The sequence below is a fragment of the Pristis pectinata genome, chromosome 32 (genome assembly GCF_009764475.1).
Source record: "Pristis pectinata isolate sPriPec2 chromosome 32, sPriPec2.1.pri, whole genome shotgun sequence".
Taxonomy (NCBI): Eukaryota; Metazoa; Chordata; class Chondrichthyes; order Rhinopristiformes; family Pristidae; genus Pristis; species Pristis pectinata.
Genome location: NC_067436.1, coordinates 15772450 through 15796135, shown reverse-complemented (window position 1 = coordinate 15796135; position 23686 = coordinate 15772450). Strand labels below are relative to the sequence as shown.

Genomic DNA, 23686 nt, shown 5'->3' with positions numbered 1-23686 from the left:
TGCAGAGGGTTGTAGACTCAGCCAGCTCCATCACGGGCACAACCCTTCCTGCCATTGAGAACATCTTCAGGAGGCGGTGCCTCAAGAAGGCAGCATCCATCATTAAGGACCCTCACCATCTGGGACATGCCCTCTTCACGTTACTACCATCAGGGAGGAGGTACAGGATCCTGAAGACCCACACTCAATGTTTCAGGAACAGCTGCTTCCCCTCCGCCTTCAGATTTCTGAATGGTCCATGAACACTACCTCATTATTCCTCTTTTGGCATTACTTATTTATTTTTGTAACTTATAGTAATTTTTATGTCTTTATGTCTTGCACTGTACTGCTGCCGCAAAACAACACATTTCATGACATATGTCAATGATCCTGACAACATCGTGGGCTGAAGGGCCTGTTCCTGTGCTGTACAGTTCTATGTTCGTACTGATTACATCAGTTTTTTTGACAAGACAAGATTTCTTTATTAGTCACATGTACATCGAAACACACAGTGAAATACATCTTTTGCGTAGAGTGTTCTGGAGGCAGCCCGCAAGTGTCGCCACGCTTCCGGCGCCAACATAGCACGCCCACAACTTCCTAACCCGTACGTCTTTGGAACATGGGAGGGAACCAGAGCACCCAGAGGAAACCCACGCAGACACGGGGAGAACGTACAAACTCCCTGCAGACAGCGGCCGGAATTGAATGCGGGTCTCTGGCGCTGTAATAGCGTTATGCTGATCGCTACACTACCGTGCCTGCCCTTAGGAATAGTAAAGGGAAAAAGTAACTGGTGGGAGTTGTCTATAGGCCACCAAATAATAACATTACAATAGCACAGGCAATAAACCAAGAAGTAGATGTAGCAGAGGATGCGGAGAGTCTACAGAGTTCTTTGGACAGTTCTATGTTTGTACTGATTACACTTTTTTATGGAATGCTGTGCCAACCTGTACCGGCTTCCTCTCTCTGAGACTCATTTAGCTTTGAAAGACAGCTAGTTGAAGGGGCTCCATCAGTGGGATGCAACGTTCCACACTCCCATTATCATCAGAGCATTATGCCTCGTCTGCATGACTCGATGGGAGCACTTAATGGCTGACACTTGATTGCAGCTAAATACATTTATTCATGTGAAAACGCTTTGGCTTGTGAAGAGGGGAGGCGGTTTTGCGTTCTGCCAGCTAATTAGGAGTGGAGAGAAGGTGAAACTGGCGGCGTGATTACAGGCTGTTCAGAGACAGAAGTACCGCATCTGGGTTTTAATGACAGCTCGGGTGAGTCTGGGAAGTGGCTGCTGCTCCACACACAGCATAGTTGTTGAGAGAGGAGAAAATTGACATTCTGGCAGTGACTGTCGCACTTTCTATTGGTGTCTGTGTCACTGGCCTCTCAGAGTAACAAACGCTTGGGTGTTAAAGGCATTGCTCACTGTGAGGTAAACACACCTTCCCCTGCCTCAGAATCTATCGTTTATTGTAAACTTTAAAAAAAATATTAATTCACATGTATGAATTAGGTGTGGGTCAATCTGCCCCTTGGTCCTGGAGGAACAAACAGTGCTCTGGAGGAACTCAGCAGGGCGAGCAGCGTCTGTGGGAGGAAAGGAATTGTCAACATTTCGGGTCAAAACCCTGCATCAGGATTCATTTTGCCCCGAAACGTCGACAATTCCTTTCCTCCCACAGATGCTGCTCGGCCCGCTGAGTTCCTCCAGTTCATTGTTTGTTGCTGCAGATTCCAGCATCTGCTGTCTCTTGTGTCTCCAGCCCCTTGGTCCTGCTCACCATTCAGAAGTTCGTTGCAGGTCTGACTGTATCCTCAGTTCAGAATTGGGATTAGGTTTGCTATCACTGACCTGTATGACATGAAATGTGTTGTTTTGCGGCAGCAGTACAGTGCAAGACATAAAAATCTATAAATTACAAAAATAAATAAATAGTGCAAAAAACAAGGAATAATGAGGTAGTGTTCATGGGTTCCTGGATCATTCAGAAATCTGATGGCAGAGGGGAAGAAGCTGTTCCTGAATCATTGAGTGTGGGTCTTCAGGCTCCTGTACCCGCTCCCCAATGGTAGTAACACGAAGAGGGCATGTTCTGGATGGTGAGGGTCCTTAATGATGGATGCTGCCTTCTTGAGGCACTGCCTCTTGAAGATGCCCTCGATGGTGGGGAGGGTTGTGTCTGTGATGGAGCTGGCTGAGTCTACAACCCACTGCAGCTTCTTTCGATCCTGCACATTGGAGCCTCCATACCAGGCTGTGATGCAACCAGTCAGAATACTTTCCACTGTACATCTGTAGAAATTTGCAAGAGTCTTTGGTGACGTACCGAATCTCCTCAAACACATAACATAGAGCCGCTGGCATGCTTTCTTCGTGATTGCATCAATGTGTTGGGCCCAGGATAGATCCTCTGAGATGTTGATGCCCAGGGACTTGAAGCTGGTCACCCTTTCCACCGCTGACCCCTCAATGAGGACTGGTGTGTGTTCTCCTGACTTCCCCTTCCTGAAGTCCACAAACAATTCCTTGGTCTTGCTGACGTTGAGTGCGAGGTTGTTGTTGCGACACCACTCAACCAGCCGATCTATCTCACTCCTGTACGCCTCCTCATCACCATCTGAGATTCTACCAATGTCAGTGGTGTCATTGATGAATTTATAGATGGTACTTGAGCATTCATATCAACCTCCTGGTAACCTTTCTATCTACCTCCCTCTGCCTTCGAACCATTCAAAGACGACTCTTCCCCTACCCTTCGACGAAAAGAGTTCCAGAGACTTATGACCCTGAGGGAAAAAATGTCTCTTCACCTCTTTCTTAAATGAGCAACACCTTATTTTTGAACAGTGACCCCTACTTCTATATTCTCTCTCAAAAAGAAGCATCCTCTCAGCTTTTACTGATAAGACCACATGCCCATTCCAGATATTGGTTCGGTAAAGTATCAGTTGTCTGGACTGCTTCTGACACATTAACATTCTTTCTTAAATAAGGAGACCAACAGGGAGAAAATCCCTGCTCACATCCACGGTGTCACTAAAGCACAAGCAAACAAGAGCAGGAAAATCCTCCTGGCTCCTCAAGCCTGCCCACCATTCATGATGGTCTACCCCACCCCTTGACTTACACGTTCCGGCTTTTATTTCTCTTATAGCCAGGAGAGCTGTGTTGCTTAAATGGAAGGAAGTTACTCCGCCTACTCATGTTCAATGGTTATGGGATGTCACACCTGAATCTAGAGAAGATTCGTTGTTCAGGTTTTGAATCTAACTTTCTTCTGTGAGAAGAAATTTTTACTTCACTTTTAAATGACTGGCCCCTTATCTCCTCACTCAAGACTCTCCCATGATTGAAAATCAAGACAATTCAGGATCTTCTATGCTTCATTTGTTCTCTAATTACCCCCTGTACTGGGTGGACCATTTCAGAGGGCAGTGAAAATCCAATTCCATTGCTCTGAAGGATATTAATGAACCTGGTGAGTTTTTATGTCGATTGAGTGTTCTATGTCACTATTACAGATGCTAGCTTTATAACTCAGATATATTTAACTTCAATAGTGTATTTTGAACCAGATCTTCATTGTTGGTCTCTAGGTTATTTATCCAGTTATGTAACCACAGAGTTTTAGTACTTAACTGATTTAGCATCATACAGCACAGAAACAGGCCCTTCAGCCCTCCATGTCTATGCTGCCTCATCTACACTAATCCCATTTAACCGCATTGTTTTCTGCTTCACCCTGCTTTGCCCGCACCCTCTTCACATTGTCTGGACCACTTCCAACCGCACCCCCCCGCTCTCCCTGCCTTACCCTGCGCCACATTGCACTTGGCTGGCTGCCCCTTCGCTCTGTCCATCCTACGCCTGGTTCACCCTTTCGCGTCCGCTTGAGCTCCACCCTACCGTCCTCCTTCCAGGTCCGCTTGAGACCAGGCCTGCCTTCTCCCTTTTAGGTCCGCTTTGAGCTCCTCCCTGCCGCCTGTTCCCTCTGTGCCCCGCGTGGTTTGCCCTCGCCCCCGCTCTGTCTCCTCAGCCTGGTTCATGCTTCCCCCCGACCTGATGCACTGGCTCGTCGCCCTGCGCCACGTTGCCTGGTCTACTTCCAATCACGCCCCCCCCCACCTCCCCCCCACCTCTGCTTGTGGGTTGTGTGCCTGTGATTGCCAAGCAGTAACAGACTGAATGTATCCAGGTCCCCTGTATCCCCTGCAGAGTTGGGACAACACCCACATTTGGAGCCGCTCTCTCTCAACAGCTTCAAACCCAGCCCCTGACCCACTGGTCAAGAAGTTTTACTTTCAAAATCTTTGAATCATGAGTGATCCTCTCCTTCTCATCTCTCCTTCAGGGGCTAACTGGCCTCTCCTGCAGAGTTTCTTTGCTTTTCCCATCTTTTCAGTGCTTGCAACCTTTTTTCTTATATATTCATTCAAGGGATGTGGGCTTCGCAGGCTGAGCCAGCATTTGATTGCCCGTCCCTAGTTTCCCTTAAGAAGATGGTGGTGAGCTGCCTTCTTGAACCACTGCAGTCCTTGAGGTGTGGGTACGCCCACAAAGTTGTTAGGGAGGGAGTTTCTGGAGTGTGTCTCAGCGACAGTGAAGGAATAGCGGTATATTTCCAAGTTGTGGCTTGTTCAAGAGAAATAATTGAGACTTTTTTTGTAAACAGAACTGAAAAATCACAAGGTCGTAAAAAGTAGATGAAAATCATTTAGGCCATCATGTGTGCTCTTCCTTTTTCCAATTAGTCACACTCCCTGGACTTTCCCATGTGTTACCTTGTCAAGTATTCCCTTCTGAAGATTCCCTTTGAACCTGCTCCCCACATACTTTCAGTAAGCATCTTCCAGTAATGGCGACTCATAGTGCTTCCTCTGCTCCCCTCCAACTCTGCTGCCAGTTGTTTTAACCTGAGTCTGCCCATCGCCAGTCACTCTGCTGATGCGCACCACTGAATTGGTGAAGTACGCTGCACCATCTGGGGTGGGCAGAGAGTGCTGGTGGTTGGTGGTCCAGATGGGGTGGGCTTTCAAAGGATTGGGGCTGGGAGAATGGGGTGAAGGGAGGGAGATCAGGGCATCAGTCAGAAGCATCATAGAGCCAAGCAACACATGGGTAGGGCTAATCAGGGGATCAGGGCCTGGATCATTCATGGACTTGGGCATCAGAGCTGTGGGGTCTGGGCTGTTCTGGGTGTGAACAGTGGGAGGGGGCATCAGTCCTCTTTGGAGCTAACAAAGGTGGGCAGTGGCACTTACCTGAGTGTCGTCCCAGTTGCCACACTGTTATGAAGAAGGTGGTTCTCGGTAGTGCAGCGGTTAGCGTAACGCTATTACAGCGCCAGCGACCCGGGTTCAATTCCGCCCACTGTCTGTAAGGCGTTTGTGCGTTCTTCCTGTGTCTGCGTGGGTTTCCTCCGGGTGCACTGATGTGATGAATTGATCTGTATGAACGGTCTGCAACACAAGTCTTAACGTATTAGGGAACCGTTCAATAGTCTTATAATAGGAAATTCCAAGACGTACGGGTTAGGAAGTTGTGGGCATGCTATGTTGGCGCCAGAAGTGTGGTGACACTTGCGGGCTGCCCCCAGAACACTCTACGCAAAAGGTGCATTTCACCTTTTCAATGTACGTTTCACGTTTCAATGTACGGGTGACTAATAAAGACATCTTATCTTATCTTATGGGCTGGCCAAAGGCAGTCTCTGCCAGGCAATACGAGTCGAGTTTATTGTCATGTGCACAAGTACGGTGAGGTACAGGTACAATGAAAAACTTGCAGCAGCATCACAGGCACGTAGGTACAGACAACACACAGAACATAAATTATATATAAATTGTACATAAATTATACAAGACAGTGAAGAAAAAGACTGTGCAAAACAAGACATTAATGCAAAGACACCATCAGAGACAAGTCCACGGCAGTGCAAGAGGTGGTCTGTAGTGTTCCGTTGCTGAGGTAGGGTTAGGGGTGTGCAGGTCGGTTCAAGAACCTGGTGGCTGTAGGAAAGTAGCTGTTCCTGAACCTGGTGGTGTGGGGCTTCAGGCTTCTGTATCTCCTGCCTGATATTAGCAGTGATGGCATGGCCTGGATGGTAAATTGGTTTATTATTATCACATGTACCGAGGTACAGTGAAAAACTTGTCTTGCATACCGATCATATAGATCAATTCATTACACAGCGCATTGAGGTAGTGCAAGTTAAAACAACAGACTGCAGAATGAAGTGTTACAGTTACAGAGATGGTGGGGATTCTTGATGATAGATGCCTCCTTCTTGAGGCAGCACCTCCTGTAGATGCTGTCAGTGGTGGGGAGGGCTGTGCCCACTACTCTCTGCAGCCTCTTGCATTCCTGTGAGTTGGAACTGCTGTACCAGGCCACAGTGCAGACCAAGTTCCATAGGGAACACACGCAAAGAATGCAGCATTGCCACTGGAGGGTCCAAGGAGAGGGGGAGGGCTGGCACTGAAATCATCCACAGAGAAAAGTGATTGCAAACGAACAGGATATTCTTCCTTTTGAGAAAATGAGACGCTTGAGGAATCTTGACCCCTTTCGCCAGTCGGCTCGACTGAAACTTTACCTACCTGAAGTGTGCTGGCACATGGGTGAAGGGATAAATACAAAGCAAAGGATAACTAATAGGCAGCACTCCAAGCGAGCCTTGTGAAGACAGTAGCAGATCGGCAAGCAATCTGCACAGAGTCAGGCTGGTTGTGTTTGACTACATTTCTCTGTTCATCTCCCTCCCAGGTGGACCAGCTGTTTCCTAATTCTCGCTTTTCAGCATGGCTGCCTCTGACTATGAGTTAATTGGTGTTTTCATTCCCTCCTCCTGCCCACTGCCACTGGCCCCAGCCAGCAGCTGGAGCAGTGGGAGGGGTGGGGCGGTGGTGGGGGGAGGTGTCATGTCATACTCAAGCTGCTTCATCTCGGCACGTTCCCAGTTATCGGAGCTCAAGCAAAATAACTGCAGATGCTGGAAATCTGCAGTAACAGAAGCCAGGCAGCATCTGTGGGGAAATAAACAGATGGTGTTTCAGGCTGATAATCTGTCATCAGTTTAGACCTACCAAAAGGTAAACTGGTAAATTGGTTTATTATTGTCACTTTTACCAAGGTACAGTGAAAAACTTGTCTTGCATACCGTTCATACAGATCAATTCATTACACAGTGCATTGAGGTAGTACAGGGTAAAATAACAGAGTGCGGAATAAAACGTCACATATGGAGGAAGTGCAGTGCAGGTAGACAGTAAGGTGCGAGGTCACAACAAGGTAGATTATGAGGTCAGGAGTCCATCTTATCGCACTAGGGAACCGTTCAATAGTGGGTAGAAGCTGTCCTTAACCCTGGTGGTACGTGCTTTCAGACTTTTGTATCTTCCACCCGATGGGTGGGGGGAGAAGAGAGAACGTCTGCGATAGGTGGAGTCTTCGATTATCGAGAGGGGGCGTAGAGAGAAGGGGGGATATGAGAGAGAGAGAGGGAGTGGAAGAAGGGGGGTGAGAGAGAGAGAAAAGGGGGAATGAGAGAGAGGGGATGAGAGAGAGAGGGGGAAAGGGGGCATGAGAGAGAGAGGGGGAGCTTTATCAAATTCATGGAGAGAAGGCTGATTACTTAGTGAAGTTTAACACTGAATGTGAGACTTTCCCTTTGTGACTGCCTTTTGCAGAACTAGAAGGAATTTGCTTTAACTGGTGACCAAAGGAGTGAGTGAATTTCAGATTACGACAATAAACTCCATTTTAATAAGATGCAGCGTCAAGCCATTTTGTAGGAATGTTATCAAACGTAAATCACAGTGAGGAACTATTACCATGTATGATCAAATCTTGGCCTCATTGATTGGTTCTACCGGCGACAGAGAGGATGCAGAGAGTTTGGGGAATTCCAGAGCTTGGGGCCCAGCAGTTGAAGGCACGGCTACCTACAGTGGGACTGTGGAGGCCAGAACTGCAGGATTGAAGGTCTCTGGGAGGGTTGTAAGGTTGGAAGAGGTTTCAGAGAGAGGGAGGGGTGAGGCCATGTAAATGTAGCCCCAAAAGTGAGAAAGAATTGATAAACCACACCCATATTTTTACAACTGAATTCAAAGTCAAAGTTGAGTTTATTGTCAGATGCACAAGTCCATGTGTGCACAGGTACAATGAAAAACTTACCTGCAGCAGCATCACAGGCACATAGCATCAGATACACAACATTCACAAGAAAAACATGAATAAAACATGAATTATACAAGAAAGAAAGCAATCAGAACAAGAAGAACATTTGTGGTAGTGCATAGTGGTCATAGTGTTGTTATACTGAGGTAGTGATTAGTGTTGTGCAGGTTGCTTCAAGAATCAAATGGTTGAAGGGAAGTAGCTGTTCCTGAACCTGGTGGTGTGGAACTTCAGGCTTCTGTACCTCCTGCCCGATGGGAGCTGCGAGAAGATGGCATGGCCCAGATGGTGGGAATCATTGAGCGCCTCATGTAGATTCTACCGATGGTGGGGAGGGATGTGCCTGTGATGTATTGGGCAGAGTCCGCTACCCTCTGCAGCTTCTGAAGTTCCTGCACATTCGATTTGCCGTACCGGGATATGATGCAACCATTTGTTTAAGATCAAATTTTTAAATTCGAAACAGCAAAATATAACTGTTATTTTTCAGTAACTTATATATGGCCTTGAAATGACTGACAATAACCTTTAACCTCGGGACAAATGCAAAGGCTTTTGGCAGACTTCCATTCCGTTTGCACATTTGGCTCTGAGAGGTTGGGCATAACTTATGCCAATCCTCCTTTGGCTCTGATTTCTGCCATCCTGCATGAATTTCCAGCTGGTTTAGCATCATACAGCACAGAAACAGGCCCTTCGGCCCTCCATGTCTATGCCGCCTCATCTATACTGATCCTGTTTAACCGCATCGTTTTCTGCTTCACCCTGCTACGCCCGCACCCTCTTCACATTGTCCGGACCACTTCCAATCGCCCCCCCCCCCCCCGCTCTCCCTGCCTCACCCTGAGCCCCATTGCACTTGGCTGGCTGCCCCTTCGTTCCGTCCATCCCTGCGCTTGGTTCATCCTACACGGTCCGCAAGGCCATCTCCCTTTCAGGTCCGCTTGAGCTCCAGCCTGCCGTATTCCTCCCAGGTCCGCTTGAGCCCAGGCCTGTCTTCTCTCTTTTAGGTCCGCTTTGAGCTCCTCCCTGCCGCCTGTTCCCTCTGCTCCCTGCGTGGTTTGCTCTCGGCCCCGCTCTGCCTCCTCAGCCTGGTTCATGCTTCCCCCCGACCTGGTGCACTGGCCCGTTGCCTGCACCACGTTGCCTGGTCTACTTCAAATTGCCCCCCCCACCCCCCCCGCGCCACATTGCACTTGGCTGGCTGCCCCTTCGCTTCGTCCATCCCTGCGGCTGGTTCACCCAACACGGTCCGCTAGGCCTTCACCCTTTCGGGTCCGCTTGAGCTCCACCCTATTGTCTTCCTTCCAGGTCCGCTTGAACCCAGGCCTGCCTTCTCCCTTTCAGGTCCGCTTTGAGCTCCCTGCCGCCGCCCGTTCCCTCTGCTCCCTGCTCTGCCTCTTCAGCCTGGTTCATGCCTCCCCCCTACCTGGTGCACTGGCTCGTCGCCCTGCACCACGTTGCCTGTTCTACTTCCAATCGACCCCCCCCCCCCCCACCCCTGCGCTTGTGGGTTGTGTGCCTGTGATTGCCAAGCAGTAACAGACTGAATGTATCCAGGTCCCCTGTATCCCTGCAGAGTTGGGACAACACCCACATTTGAAGCTGCTCTCTCTCAACAGCTTCAAACCCAGCCCCTGATGAGCATTCTCTGTTAAATGGGAACTTCAGAACCAAGGATGTTTTCACCGAAAGGGCCATCTCAGTCCCTGAACTCTTCTATATGTTAATTTTTCAATCATTTATTTCAAGTCAGAAAACAGTTGCACACTTTGTCTTTTTATCTCATCATTTCATCTATAGAGGTGCCAAAAGGCTAATGTTTGTACACACACACACACACACACACACACACACACACACACACACGATGAATATTGAAACCACATGCCACCAACAGCATCTATAATAAATTTATTTTTATTTAATGGTCAAAAATGCAATTACTAATTAAAATACATTCAGAACACTGCATTTCCCCTTGGAAGACCTGCTACTGAATGCTTTTTAATCCTACTCTTAAATTTATACCATCTGTTTTCTAATTCCTGAACAGCAGGAATAACTTTTGATAGGCTATCAAAACTCTAGGGCCTAAACTCCTATCAAGTGGCATATTGTTTTTCTGATAGAATTTCTTAGGAAGTTTAATTGATTGGGTACCTAATGTGCTGATGGTGTACTTCCAAAAATTAGGTGTGGATCTGATATCACTTACACATAATTGTACTGTGCAGACTAAGGGTGCAGGGCTCACACACTAACACAGCCTTAAACAACTGTTCGTCATTAATTAAAGGACCTGACCTTACCTGATTCACTTCTAGAGAGTGTGAGGTGTGCACCTTCTTTCTTCTTTAAGTCTTTCTCGCAATGGTCGTTACTCTCCTTATCACATTGTCTGTTCCTCAATTTGCTGGATAACCCCTTCCCCACTTGGACGTGGATTTCTAAGCTACCCATGTCCTCTGCCTGAGCTCTAGGTGTTATAGTTTAATATCTGTTTTGTGTCAAAGTTGTATTGTTCCATTTATTTCAGGGTTCAGGGAAACTATAGTCTCAGAGATTAACAAAAGCAGCATTCAATATCTAGCATCTATTTACAAGCTCACTTGTGAGGACTCACATCTTTTACAATCAGGGTCTCACTGCGTAGTTAATTGTCATTGACTGTTGAAAGGTTAACATATCAGTCTGGATGGACCTCTTGGGGATCAGGGGGTTGGGTCCAGTTGTGGAGCGGTCCCAACTTAAGTAAGGGATTTAACTTAGTGGTGTTGTGCAATGACTCTCTTCAGAATGACCAATGGTGTTTTATCCTTGGGAGAATGGTAGATCTTTGGACTTGTGTGTGTGTGTGTGTGTGTGTGTGTGTGTTGGAGAGAGGAATGGGTGATGTCAAGGGATTGGAAAATCAGGCAGCAAAGTATGTCAAGGTCAGTTCAGCTGTGATCTTATTAAATGCAGAGCAGGCTCAAGGGGCCGAGTGACCTACTCCTGTTCCTTATGTGAACTTTATGCCCTCTGCAGTGGTCCAAAAGGAATGTCATTTGATGCACCTCTGTGCCTGGTGGAATTTCAATGATGAAGCAACACATCCCGGACTGGTCCTTATGGCATTTTATTCTGTCCAGAATTTGTTGTTACCATCACATGATCATGTTCCTGGGCCTAGGTTTCTGACATCTGCTGAATGATGACTGACCCATGATGTAGCCCCAGAGAGGAGAGGTAGGCATGGCCTCTTTGGAGTTGAGCTGCTTCCAAGCATCAAACAATTTGCGTGCAGAATGCAAACCCAATCCAAGCTCAAATATTTATAATCTTCTTCAAATCTGACCAGACCCAGATCTGATGCACACATTCACACCCTGATGGCCTCAAGTAGACAGTCAGGCTCTGGCTTGAATGAAAATAACTCATTTATATTAAGTGCCTCTTAAATTAATATCTGTGGTTAGTGGTACAACTTCTGTGCAGAGGTTGAGTGCAAACTGCCTCTCAGTTTGGTCTCACGCTGTAACTAACCACAACAGTAGACTCTAACCTCAAACACTAGTCTGTTACTCTTAGAACAGAGAGTAAAATGTTTGGAAGGCCAGGAATTTCATGATAATTAGGCGTGGATACTGGTGCACCATTTGTCAGAATAAAGTGAAGAATTATGAGATATGGAACTGGCAAAACTGTAACCTGAGTTTGAGCTGCGTGGAATTGAAGGTCCAGCTAATCAATGGTGGGACTTCACCTGGCTGATATTTTAACCTGTTTATGTGAAATCCAGTAGGTTTAGCATAACTACGAATAGTAATTAGCAAAGTGTTCATTGCCATCATGCTACTGGCACTGTCTAGGAAGATTGTGCTAGTGAGGATGCAGAGGAGGTTTACTGCAGTGGCTCCAGGAATGAAGGATTTCAGCCAGGTTAGACTGGAGAACTTGGAGCAAAGAAGTTTGAGAGAAGATTTGACAAAATCTTGAAGGATTTTGATAGAGTTATACAGGTCAGAAACAGGCCCTTCGGCCCAACTGGTCCATGCTGACCAAGATTCCCATCTAAGCTAGTCCCATTGGCCCAGATTCCTCTAAACCTTTCCTATCCATGTACCTGTCCAAGTACCTTTTAAATGTTGTTAATGTACCCCCCTCAACCACTTGCTCTGGCAGTTCATTCCATATATTGACCACCCTCTGTGTGAAAAAGCTGCCCCTCAGGTTCCTACTAAATCTCTCTCCTCTTACCCAAACCTATGCCCTCTAGTTCTTGATTCCCCAACCCGAGGAAAAAGACAGTGTGCATTCACCCTGTCGATGCCCCTCATGATTTTATAAACCTCTGTAAGATCACCCCTCATTCTCCTACACTCTAATGAGAACAGTCCCAACCTGTTCAACTTCTTTCCATAACTCAGTCCCTCGAGTCCCGGCAACATCCTCGTAAATCTCCTCTGCACACTTTCCAGCTCAATGACATGTTTCCTGTAGCAGGGTGACCAAAACTGAACACAATATTCCAAATGCGGCCTCACCAACGTCTTCTGCAACTGCGACACACCATCCCAACTCCTATACTCGGTGCCCTGACTGCTGAAGGCCAGCGTGTGAAAAGCCTTCTTCACCACCCTGTCTACCTGCAATGCCGTAAGAGAAGCTGATCCATGAGTAGGAAGGTTTACAGATAAGATAAGATAAGATAAGAATAAGATAAGCTATCTTTATTAGTCACATGTACATCGAAACACACAGTGAAATACATCTTTTGCGTAGCGTGTTCTGGGGGCAGCCCGCAAGTGTCGCCACACTTCCGGCGCCAACATAGCATACCCACAGCTTCCTAACCCGAACACCTTTGGAATGTGGGAGGAAACTGGAGCACCCAGAGGAAACCCACGCAGACATGGGGAGAACGTACAAACTCCTGTCCAGAGGACATTTGATTCAGAAATCCAGAAGAAAGCTTCTCGTAACAGCGAGGGGTATTAATCCAGAATATGCTGCCTGGAAGTGAGATGGATGCAGACTTAATTGTGGTTTTCAAAAAGGAATTGGATAAACACTTGAAGGTAAATACTTTGGCAATGGGTCTGCCTGGATTACTCTACAAAGAGCCAGTATGCACCTGATGGGATGAATAGTCTTCTCTACTGTAACAAATTTAAAACAATTTAACTTTTTTGCCTTGTTCAAGAAGTCATTCTTAACATTTAGGTCATGCACAAAAACTATATTGTGCGGATTTGGATGCACTAGTGTTTAAATTGTGATGGGATCTCTTTGTCCTCTCATCTCTTCACAGTGGTGATCCTGAGTGTTGCAGACAGCAGAAGCAAGGAGCTCCTAGCCAGCTACAGCCTTCCTGTCCCCTACCTGCAGATGTTTCATCATTACCACCTCGAGCTGATACAAGTGAGTGAAGAAGAGCAGGAGGAGTCTTAGCCAGCAGCGAACCTTCAGGCAGAATCACTAAAAGTAGAAGATGACCTGCTTGTTTCCTGGCTCGCTGCTTGTAGGATCTTGCTGTGTGGTAATTGGGACTCCTACGTCACGAGGAGCTCTTCCAGTGCTGGGTGCTTGCACCACTCGGCTGTTGGAGTCTCCCTGTGCTACGCCAGAAGTAAAGTGTGAGTCTCCGCCATTCTGACACCTTCCCACCTGACTGATTCTGCCTTGCTGTACATCCTCCTCCCTCTTTCAGCACCACAGGGCCTCTTCAGTTGGAGGCCCAGTCTTTAATCCTCACCGCCTTAAAGACTTTTCCATCGGTCAAGGCAGAGGTAGGGTCCCCGCTGTTTAGACCAGCATTTATCCCTCACCCAACATGACTACGTTAGATCATTTGGTTTCTGCCATGTTCTTGTGTGTGGGAGCTTGCTGTGTGCAAATGGGCAACCAAGTTTCCCACATTACGACATGATTCACTGACTTTGGGATGTCCAGAAGCTGTGAAGGGCACTGTAGAAATGCAAGTCTGCTTTTCCCCTTAAATGAAATCATACGGATAATCCTTATGTTGTAGCTTGGGTTTCAACGAAGACATGGTGGTTTAAATTTCCTTTGAGACCCATCCATCCTACTTTGTCACTATGGGCTCTCCTATTGGAGCTGGTACAGGGATCAATTCCCCTGTTTATTGGCATCTGAATGACATTGACCTTTCTGTGTGCTTTTGTGTCTCTTCTTCCACCCCCCCCCCCCAATCGCTCCACTCCAGCCACACCCAAGCATCCCATCTGGTGTTCGATTATATGTCACTGTCGTTCGAAAAGGCAGTGTTATTCCTCGACAGGAGGGCTTTGCTTTCACTGGCTTTGAGGTAGGCCTCAGACTGCGTCCGAACAAAAAAAAATACTTCTGGGGAAAAAAAAAGAAATCGAAAGAATTCTGATATTAATCTAGGGGACCCCTGTGGTTATTCACATTTCTCCACTGCTATATAATAGCATTCATGTTGGTAATCGACCTTACTTACAGATATAATGACCCTAAATATGTATTTGGAAGCTGAAAAGAGCACCTGTCACTCAAAGGATATTAATATTAATGAATGCAGATGTTAAGTTTCCAATGCAACTAAAATTGCTAATTGCTTCGATCCTGAAAATACACTTTGGGTTATTACAGTCTGCCCTTTATAATGTGCTGGTTGTGGATTGTTCCTTATTTCGCTGATGGTTTTATCTCGCATCAGACAAATGGATTAACATCTCTTGAAAATGTAGAGGGAGGGGCTTGCCTTTGCCCCCTGCCATCCACTACCACCCCCCACCTGCTTGTTCTGCATTGCCATGGTAACCAAGGCTTTTGCTGCATTACAGATTCAGCTATTAACGGTACTCCTGGCTGAGTTCGAAAGGTGGTCTACAGGCAGCTCATCTCGCGCTGCAGTTGTGCGGCACGGGTGCCACTGATGTGTCCTGGACTTCCACCGAGCAGTCAGGAGGGTGCATTGAGGTTCCTGTTGGAAAGATCACTCCCTCGCCATTCCATTAGGAAACTGGGCCTCTGCTTTCTGAGGGTTGATTCCAATGTGACGCCCACTGGTGGAATGGAGCTGGGGGGGGAAGAGTCTAGACAGAAACACCGAAAATGTAGGATGCATCGTGAGATTAAACTTGACCAAACAGGCCCAAAGCTAATTAATGGCAAGTGTGGTTCCTCCAAACTGACGTTGGGGTGGGGGTTGTGGGTCATTGAGTTATATCCTTGCCTCCATATGAATTCAGGTGTGGGTGCTCTAGTCAGCAGCTGAAAAGGGGCTAACTCCCTTCTTCATCGCAGTCTGGTGATGCCGTACATGGTGTGGCACTTGGCAGTTGAGTCCATGGGGTACAAAGCAAATGGCCCAGCGCCAAAGGTTTCTGTGAGGATTCGCCCGGTGCCAGGAAGTGTTGTCCTAAGGTTTTCCCAGCTGGGATTGATTCTCATCCCAGTTCCCAGAGCTGTCGTTATTCCCACAGACCGCTGACAGGAGACGGTTTGCCACCAGTTAGGTGAGGTCTTGGCTAAATGGGCCTCCTCTGCAACTCTGTGAGGGGGAGGGTTTCCATCTGCCTCATTCTAGACACTGTTCAACTCAACATGGAGGTTTGTGCGTCAGTGAATGGGAAAGAGTGTTGGTGAAGAGAGGCTGGAAATCTGATACAAAATGCAGTGAACATCCATCCGATTATCCCAGCTCTAACAGAATGCCTTAGTACTTAACGTATGGAAACTGGCCATTCGGCCCAACTAGTTCACGTTGGTGCTTGTGTTCCACGTGAGCCACCACCCACACTCCCTACCAGCATATTCTTCTATTTCTGTCTCCCTCGTGTTTGGAACTTCCATTTACTTTTAGTTTCCGAGCTTCTCCTTAGAGCGGTGGATTGGGCCAGGTCATGGAAGAAGGCTCTTGGCACACTGGCCTTCATCAGTCAGGGCATTGAGTATAAAAGTTGGGAGGTCATGGTGCAGTTGTAAAGGACACTGGTGAGGCCGCACTTGGAATACTGTGCTCAGTTTTGGTCGCCATGCTGTAGGAAAGATGTGATTAAATTGGAAAGAGTACAGAAAAGATTTACAAGGACGTTGCCAGAACTTGAGGGACTGAGCTAGAGGGAGAAGTTGGACAGGCTAGGACTTTATTCCTTGCAGAGTAGGAGAATGAGGGGTGATCTTATAGAGGTGTGTATAAAACCATGAGGGGCATAGATAGGGTGAATGTGCACAGTCTTTTTCCTGGGGTTAGGGAATCAAGAACTAGATGGCATAGGTTTAAGGTGAGAGGGGAAAGACTTAATAGGAACTTGAGGGGCAACTTTTTTTTTTACACAAAGGGTGATATGTATGTGAATGGGCTGCCAGAGGAATGGGTGAGGCAGGTACAATACCAAGTTTTAAAAGGCAGTTTGACAGGTACATGGATGATGGGCCAAATGCTGGCAAATGGGACTAGCTTGGATGGTCAGCATGAATTAGTTGGGCCAAAGGGCCTGTTTCCGTGCTGTATGACTCTATGTTGAGAACTTTTCCTGAAGTGGCTGCTCTTGTGTGAAACTCTGGCAGTGACAGGCTCACAGGGCTGTGGTGTCCTGGAGTTTGAGGGGGGTCTGTGGGCGGAAGGAGTGCCTCCACGTTGGTTAGCTTGGTGATCATTAATCCGCCATCAGTTACTAACCAGGTTCATGTTTCCCTCAGGTTCTGCTTCGAGCGGTGGAGTACCCATTGAAGAACCCCTCGGGTCCACTCCTCGCGGTAGCCAGAATAGTGCCTGACTATGAATCCTACAAGTAAGTGGCTGGGCTACAATTACTGAATGGATTAACAAATTACATTGCAATTAGTGCCTCTCAGAACTTCAAGGAAGAACATAGGGGTCAATCTGACCAACACTCAAAACCTGAAATAATATGTAACAAAAGTAGAAAATACTGGAGTTAGTCAGTGACTGCATCCATGAAGAGGGAAACAGAGTTAATGTTTTGGTTTGATAACTTTCCATTTGAACTGAGAAAAAATAAGAAATATTTCCAGCTTTCCAACACGTCATATGGCGTTGATATTTAAAATCTTTGACTCCCACTTGCTCCTTCCTTGCCCCCAACAATAGCTGTAGACCACCTCCATTTTAGGCCTCTGGATCATTCTGCTTACTGCCTGGTAGTGGTTATCCCTGTAGTCACACCAATATGTACCATGGTTGCCATGAGAAAGGACAAACTGTTCTCAGGGCCTGGATTTGGCTGTTTGTCCCACTTGATAATAGTGTTCGCTTCTGCCCTGTACCACAGCAAGCATCATATTTGGAGAGTACTGCTCTCCCCTTTCCCTCCATAGCACTGTCTGTCTGTCTCCATCCATCTGTCTATCTCTGTATCTATTTGTCTCTGTCTCTTTGCTTCCCTCTTATTTTTATCTCCATATCTCCTTGTCTCTCTTTCCCCATCTCTCTTATTTTCTATTCGTCATTTAATTAACTATCACTATTTTTGTACCAATCTCTCTCTCTCTGTATTTTTCTCTCTCACTATTTCTCTCTCTCTCTCACACACACTCTCTCTTCACCTCCATCTATCCCTCTATATTTTTCTCCCCTCTCCCCCTGCCTCTTCCTCTCTCTAACCCTCTATCTCTGAATATCCTGATCACTGGGTTTAAATTAGGAGCCCCGCTGTGAGGTGAGGACTAGGCAGGTGTACAAACTGTTCCACCATTAATTATTAATCATTCCCTTGTTCTTTATTACTCTTCACACCTTTGATGCCCTTCAGCGCTCACTGGTTCCTCAATTAAAATCAATGCAGGCAGTGCAGCCTTGTTGGTGGAATGCCATTATACATTTATAATAGAGTCCTGTGGATTGTGGCCCATTAATTGGGGAAGCTCGGTGAAGGATCATGGTAACTACCCGCAGGTGCTGAGTGAAGGCATGGCTGGTGTTTCCTGGTAAGGGGAGAGAAGGGAAATTAGGTTCCTGAGTGTCACTATGGTTTGTTCTCTCTGGCAGTCTGCTGAGCCAGTGTTGGCACCCGGATAGGGGTGGTAGGTTGGCTGGGGAACTGCACATGACACAGGAATCATCTTCTCAAAGTCAAAGATCTGAAAGTCCAGTTTATTGTCACATGCACAGGTGCAATGAAAAACTTACTTGCAGCAGCATCACAGGCACATAGCATCAGAGCCACAACATTCACAAGAAAAACATAAATTATACACAATTTTTATGATAAAGAAGGCAAATAGAACAAAGAAAAACAAAGTCCATTTTAGTGCAAAGTGAGCAAAGTGGTTCTATTGTTGCTATACTGAGGTAATGATTAGGGTTGTGCCGGTTGGTTCAAGAACCGAATGGTTGAAAGGAAGTAGCTGTTCTTGAACCTGGTGGTGTGGGACTTCAGGCTTCTGTACCTCCTGCCCAATGGTAGCTGCGAGAAGATGGCATGACCCGGATGGTGGGGATCTTTGATGATAGATGTCGCCTTCCTGAGGCAGCACCTCATGCAGATATTACCGATGGTGGGGAGGGATGTGCCCGTGATGTATTGGGCTGAGTCCACGACTCTCTGCAGCATCTTATGTTCCTGCGCATTCAAATTGCCGTCCCAGACCCTGATGCAACCAGTCAGGATCTTTTACCCAGGGCTGAGGAATCAAGAACTAGAGGATATAGGTTTAACGTGAGAGTGGAGGCATTTACTAGGAACCTGAGGGGCAACTTTTTCACCCAGCAGGTGATGCATATATGGAACGAGCTGCCAGAGAAAGTGGTTGAGGCAGGTACATTACACTTGGACAGGTACATGATAGGAATGGTTTAGAAGGATATGGGCCAAACATGGGCAAATGGGACTAGCTTAGCTGGGAATCTTGGTCGGCATGGACCAGTTAGGCCAAAGGTATGACTCCGTGCTCTCTGACTCCATGACTCTGACTTCACTGGAAATGTAACACAGCTGGCATGGCATTGATTTTAATCTGATGGATGCACGGATATTTTCTTAAACAGGTCTACAATGTTGATGAGGTCCCCCAGGCTGACTGGCATCAACATCACCACAGTGAAGTACCCAAGCCCACACCAGTCTTCCTTCGAACTTGCCCATCACACCAGCCCAGGCCATCCACAGGTAGGTTGTGTCGAGATGCCCTACTGTGGCAGTGCTTTTTTTACCCAGTGTGAGGAAGCCTGTTGTGGCAGGGAGAATCCAGTAACTCCCCCTTTCCTAATTTGACCTGGGAGGTGAAAATGCACTGAGGTACAGTGAGGAAAATCCCTCAACAATTCTCCCCAGTCTCCCTGTAATTTTTAGTTTTACCTTAATGCTGCAGTAAATTGGTATTGGTTCATTATTGTCACATGTACTGAGGTACAGTGAAAAGCTTTTGTTTGCCATACATAATTACATCAAGGTAATGAAAGGAGAAACAAAATGCAGAATAGTGTTGCAGCTACAGAGAAAGTGCAGAGACAAATAAAATGGAAGGGCCGTGATGAGGTAGACTGTGAGATCAAGAGTTCATCTTTAGCATATGAGAGGTCCGTTCAGTTGTGGGATTGAAGTTGTCCTTGAGTCTAGTGGTACGTACTTTCAAACTTTTGTATCTTCTGCCTGACGGGAGAGGGGAGAAGAGATAGGAGGGGGTCCCTGATTATTTTGGTGCTTTCCCAAGGCAGCAGGAAGTGTAGACAGAGTCAGTAGAGGGGAGGCTAGTTCCATGATGGACTGGGCTGTGTTCACAACTCTTTGCAGTTTCTTGCATGTGTTGGGCAGAGCAGTTGCTGTACCAAGCTGTGATGCATCCAGATATGATGCTTTCCCGAAATACCTGTTTTACAGCATTAAGTCTGCTAAGGCCTTAAATCACCTAGTGCATGATTCACTATACTGTGCAGTTTCTGCAAATAATTAGAAAAAAGCTGACAAAATGCTATTATTTATTGCTAGTTGAATTGAATACAAAAGTGGTAAGTTATGCATCAGTAGTTCAGGGCAATGATAAGCCCACATCTGGAGTTCTGTGTACAATACTGGTCTCTTTGTTTAAGGAACGATGTTAATGTGTTGGAAGCAGTTCAAAGGAGGTTCACTGAACTGATACGGAATGGGTAGGTTGTCTTCTGGTGTAAGGTTAGACAGGCGGAGAGGACTTGGCAGGTTGACGTGGAGAAGATGTTTCTACTCGTTGGAGCATTTAGAACTAGGGGTCACCGTTTAGAAATAATGGATTGCTCATTTAGGACAAGTGAGGCAAATCTTTCTTCTCCCAAAATATCGTGAGTCTTTGGAACATTCTTTATCAAAGGGCGTGCAGCAGAATCTTTAAATATTTTTAAGGCAGAGGTGAATAGATTCTTCTTGATAAGTGAGTGAGTAAAGTTATTGTGGATCAGGTGGGGTGAGGGGAGGTTTGTCCGGAAATGCAGAGTCGAGGTCGTAACTGGAGCAGCCTTGATCTTATTAAAAGGTGCAGCAGGCGAGAGGGGCTGTGTAGCCACCTCCTGCTCCTGGTTTGTATGTTTGTAAACCTCCCCTCCCTTAACATGTTCCTTAAACTAACATAAATTATACATAACAACGTGTGTAATTTATGTTAAGATTATATTAACTTCTGTTTGTCCTCATCTTGTAATGTATTATTTTGCTGCTGCTGCAAAAAAGCTAAATTTCAGGGCATTTATACCCTGTGTGTGTTTGCCTATGATAACAATAAACTTGAACTTCATCCTGAGCTCTTTACATCTGCCAGTGTTGGCTCGAGGCCAAGCATTTTTTGGCATTACTCTGCAGTAGCTCCGAGGTGACTTTGCAACCTTAAATATAACCAAGTTTGCAAGTGATTTTCTGCAGAGTTTGGTCAGCTTTTAAGAGTGACAAGTAGTTAGGAGTAATCCATAAACTCAAACTGTATGGCAGTGGTCATGGGCTTTGTGACCAACACCTTTCCAAACTAGGGCAGTCAGTTGACCTGCTTTGAGTTAGCCATGAAAAAAAGAGCCAGTCAGAATTCAGGGACTGTAAGCTCAGTTTTGGGGTGGTCTAGCCCCACATAGACTGTTGCTGTTCACTAGTGTAGCTTACCGGGGTGAAATTCCAATAATCCAGCATCCTTGTGACTCTGCTGGTTCCAGATTCTCTGGACTATTGGGCATCATTAATTGCCCAGCACACTTAATTTTATTAAGATGTTACACATAAGTTCTGCAGTGAGCTCAGTAGGTTTTGGGACCAGAGACCTGGTGGCTCTCAGGGGAGCGCAGTCCACGGTGAGACTCCAGGGGAGTCCCGTAGTGGGCAGGCCTCAGAAAGTCTCAGGGAACCTGGTGTCCCTGACGCTGAACCATTGGGATTTCTGGATGGTTGGATTGTGGATTATCTGAGTTTTGCTGTATCACTTTCTCATGGGTTGATAAAACTCTCATTAGGCTGCATCTGGAGAATTGCATTCAGTGCTGGCCACCCCACTACAGGAAGGATGTGGATGCTTTGGAGAGGGTGCAGAAGAGGTTCACCAGGATGCTGCCTGGATGAGAGGGCATATGCTATGGGGAGAGGTTGGACAAACTTAGGTTGTTTTCCTCTGGAGCAGTGGAGGCTGAGGGGAGACCCGATAGAAGTTTAAGATTGAGGGGCATAGATAGAGTAGACAGCCCATATCTTTTTCCCAGGGTCAAAATATCTAATACTAGAGGGCATGCATTTAAGGTGACAGGGGGCAAGTTCAAATGAGATGTGCAGGTCAATTTTTTGTTTTAAAATAGAGTGGTGGGTGCCTGGAATGTGCTACCAGGGGTGGGGGTGGAGGCTAAGAGGCTCTTAGACAGACACATGAATATGTGGGGAATAGAGGGATATGGATTGTGTAGGCAGAAGGGGTTAGTTAGGCTTTTAATTACTAATTAGTTTGGCACAACATTCTGTATTCTGTTCTAAGGTCTCTGGGCCTTTGGGTGTGAAAGACCTCCTTCCAACCACTTCAGCAGTCCATCATCATCACTGGGTCTAGATCCTGGAACTCACTCCCCCCCACAACACTGTGGAAGCACCTTCACCAAAAGATCAGTGGTTCAGCAGGGCAGCTCACCATCACCTATTAGGGGTAGACAAGGACCTCCTTGCCTTTGTCAATGGTGTCCACAAGTCAGGAGGGAATAAATAAAAGCTGCTTGTACACAGTGACATGAACCACTCAACTACTGTAGCACAGGGGAACATTTGTAATCCACCTTTTGCTCATTGCTGGCCAGAATATTTTAGTAAGAAATGAACATAGAACAGTACAGCACAGCAAAATACAGGCCCTTTGGCTCACAATGTTGTGCCAACCTTTAAACCTCACCCAAGACTATCTAACCCCTTTCTCCCACATATCCCTCTATTTTAAATTCCTCCATATGCTTATCTAGTAATCTCTTGAATTTGACTAATGTACCTGCCTCCACCACCACCCCAGGCAGCACATTCCATGCCCCAACTACTCTCTGGGTAAAAACCTTCCTGATATCTTCCTTGAACTTCCCATACATTAAAGCTATGCCCTCTTGTACTGAGAATTGGTGCCCTGGGAAAGAGGCACTGGCTGTCTATTCCTCTCAATATTTTGTACACCTCTATCATGTCTCCTCTCATCCTCCTCTTCAAAGAGTAAAGCCCTAGCTCCCTTAGTGTCTCAATGCATACTCTCTAAACCAGGCAGCATCCTGGTAAATCTCCTCTACACCCTTTCCAATGCTTCCACATCTTTCCTGTAATGAGGTGACTAGAACCAGACAGTACTCCAAGTGTGGTCTAACCAGAGTTTTATAGAGCTGCATCATTACCTCACAGCTCTCAGGCATCATTACCTCACAGGCTTTCACTTATGTTAGACATGAGACTGCAGATGCTGGAATCTGGAGCAACACAAAGCACTGGAGGAACTCAGCAGGCCAGGCAGCATTTCCCTCTATAGCCACTGTCTATCCTGCCGAGTTCCTCCAGAACTTTGTTTCACCCCCCCCCATTAGTTTTGGGGGTTGTAGCTGCCTTGGTGTAATCTGAACACAGATGCTCCTCATTATGCTCCCTCCTCTCTCACACTCTTTCCAATTGCAAAGACTTTTGCCTTGCTGCTGTCTGCTCAGCACACAGTGGGGATTAAAGTTCTTCCTATCACTCCCTGTTACCATCACAAGCATCTTTCAGGAGAATCAGACTGGCAGCAGTAGTGCCAACTACATCCTTTAGCAGACAGACTGATATTTTACAAGGAGGGTATCTGTTTAGTTCAGGAACTCCTGGCCTGTTTCCCTGCTGTAAATTCCACAGGTAACACCCACATTGAATTGACGGAGTTGTGGAGCTTAAGACTGAGGCCCCTCAGAGGGTGTTGTCTTGTTCTGTGAGACTCATACAGCATCAAACAGCACAGCACAGGAATGGGCCATTCACCCCACAATACCTGTGTCAGCCATGATGCCAAATTAAACCACTTCTTTTTGCCACATCCCTCCCTTCCTGTATATTAATCTAAAAGCCTCTTAAATGCTACTGTCAT

The 23686-nt window shown here is 46.6% G+C and overlaps 1 protein-coding gene across 1 annotated transcript in view; it reads left to right on the top strand.

Annotated features, from left to right (window-relative positions):
• ccdc33 (coiled-coil domain containing 33) overlaps positions 1-23686 on the top strand; it is a 241599-nt gene that overhangs the window by 96134 nt on the left and 121779 nt on the right. Inside the window, exons 6-9 of the mRNA XM_052042733.1 lie at positions 13470-13579; positions 14385-14486; positions 16850-16941; positions 19158-19278. Of these exons, the coding sequence (XP_051898693.1) occupies positions 13470-13579; positions 14385-14486; positions 16850-16941; positions 19158-19278 (425 nt within the window). The remainder of the gene's footprint in view (positions 1-13469; positions 13580-14384; positions 14487-16849; positions 16942-19157; positions 19279-23686) is intronic.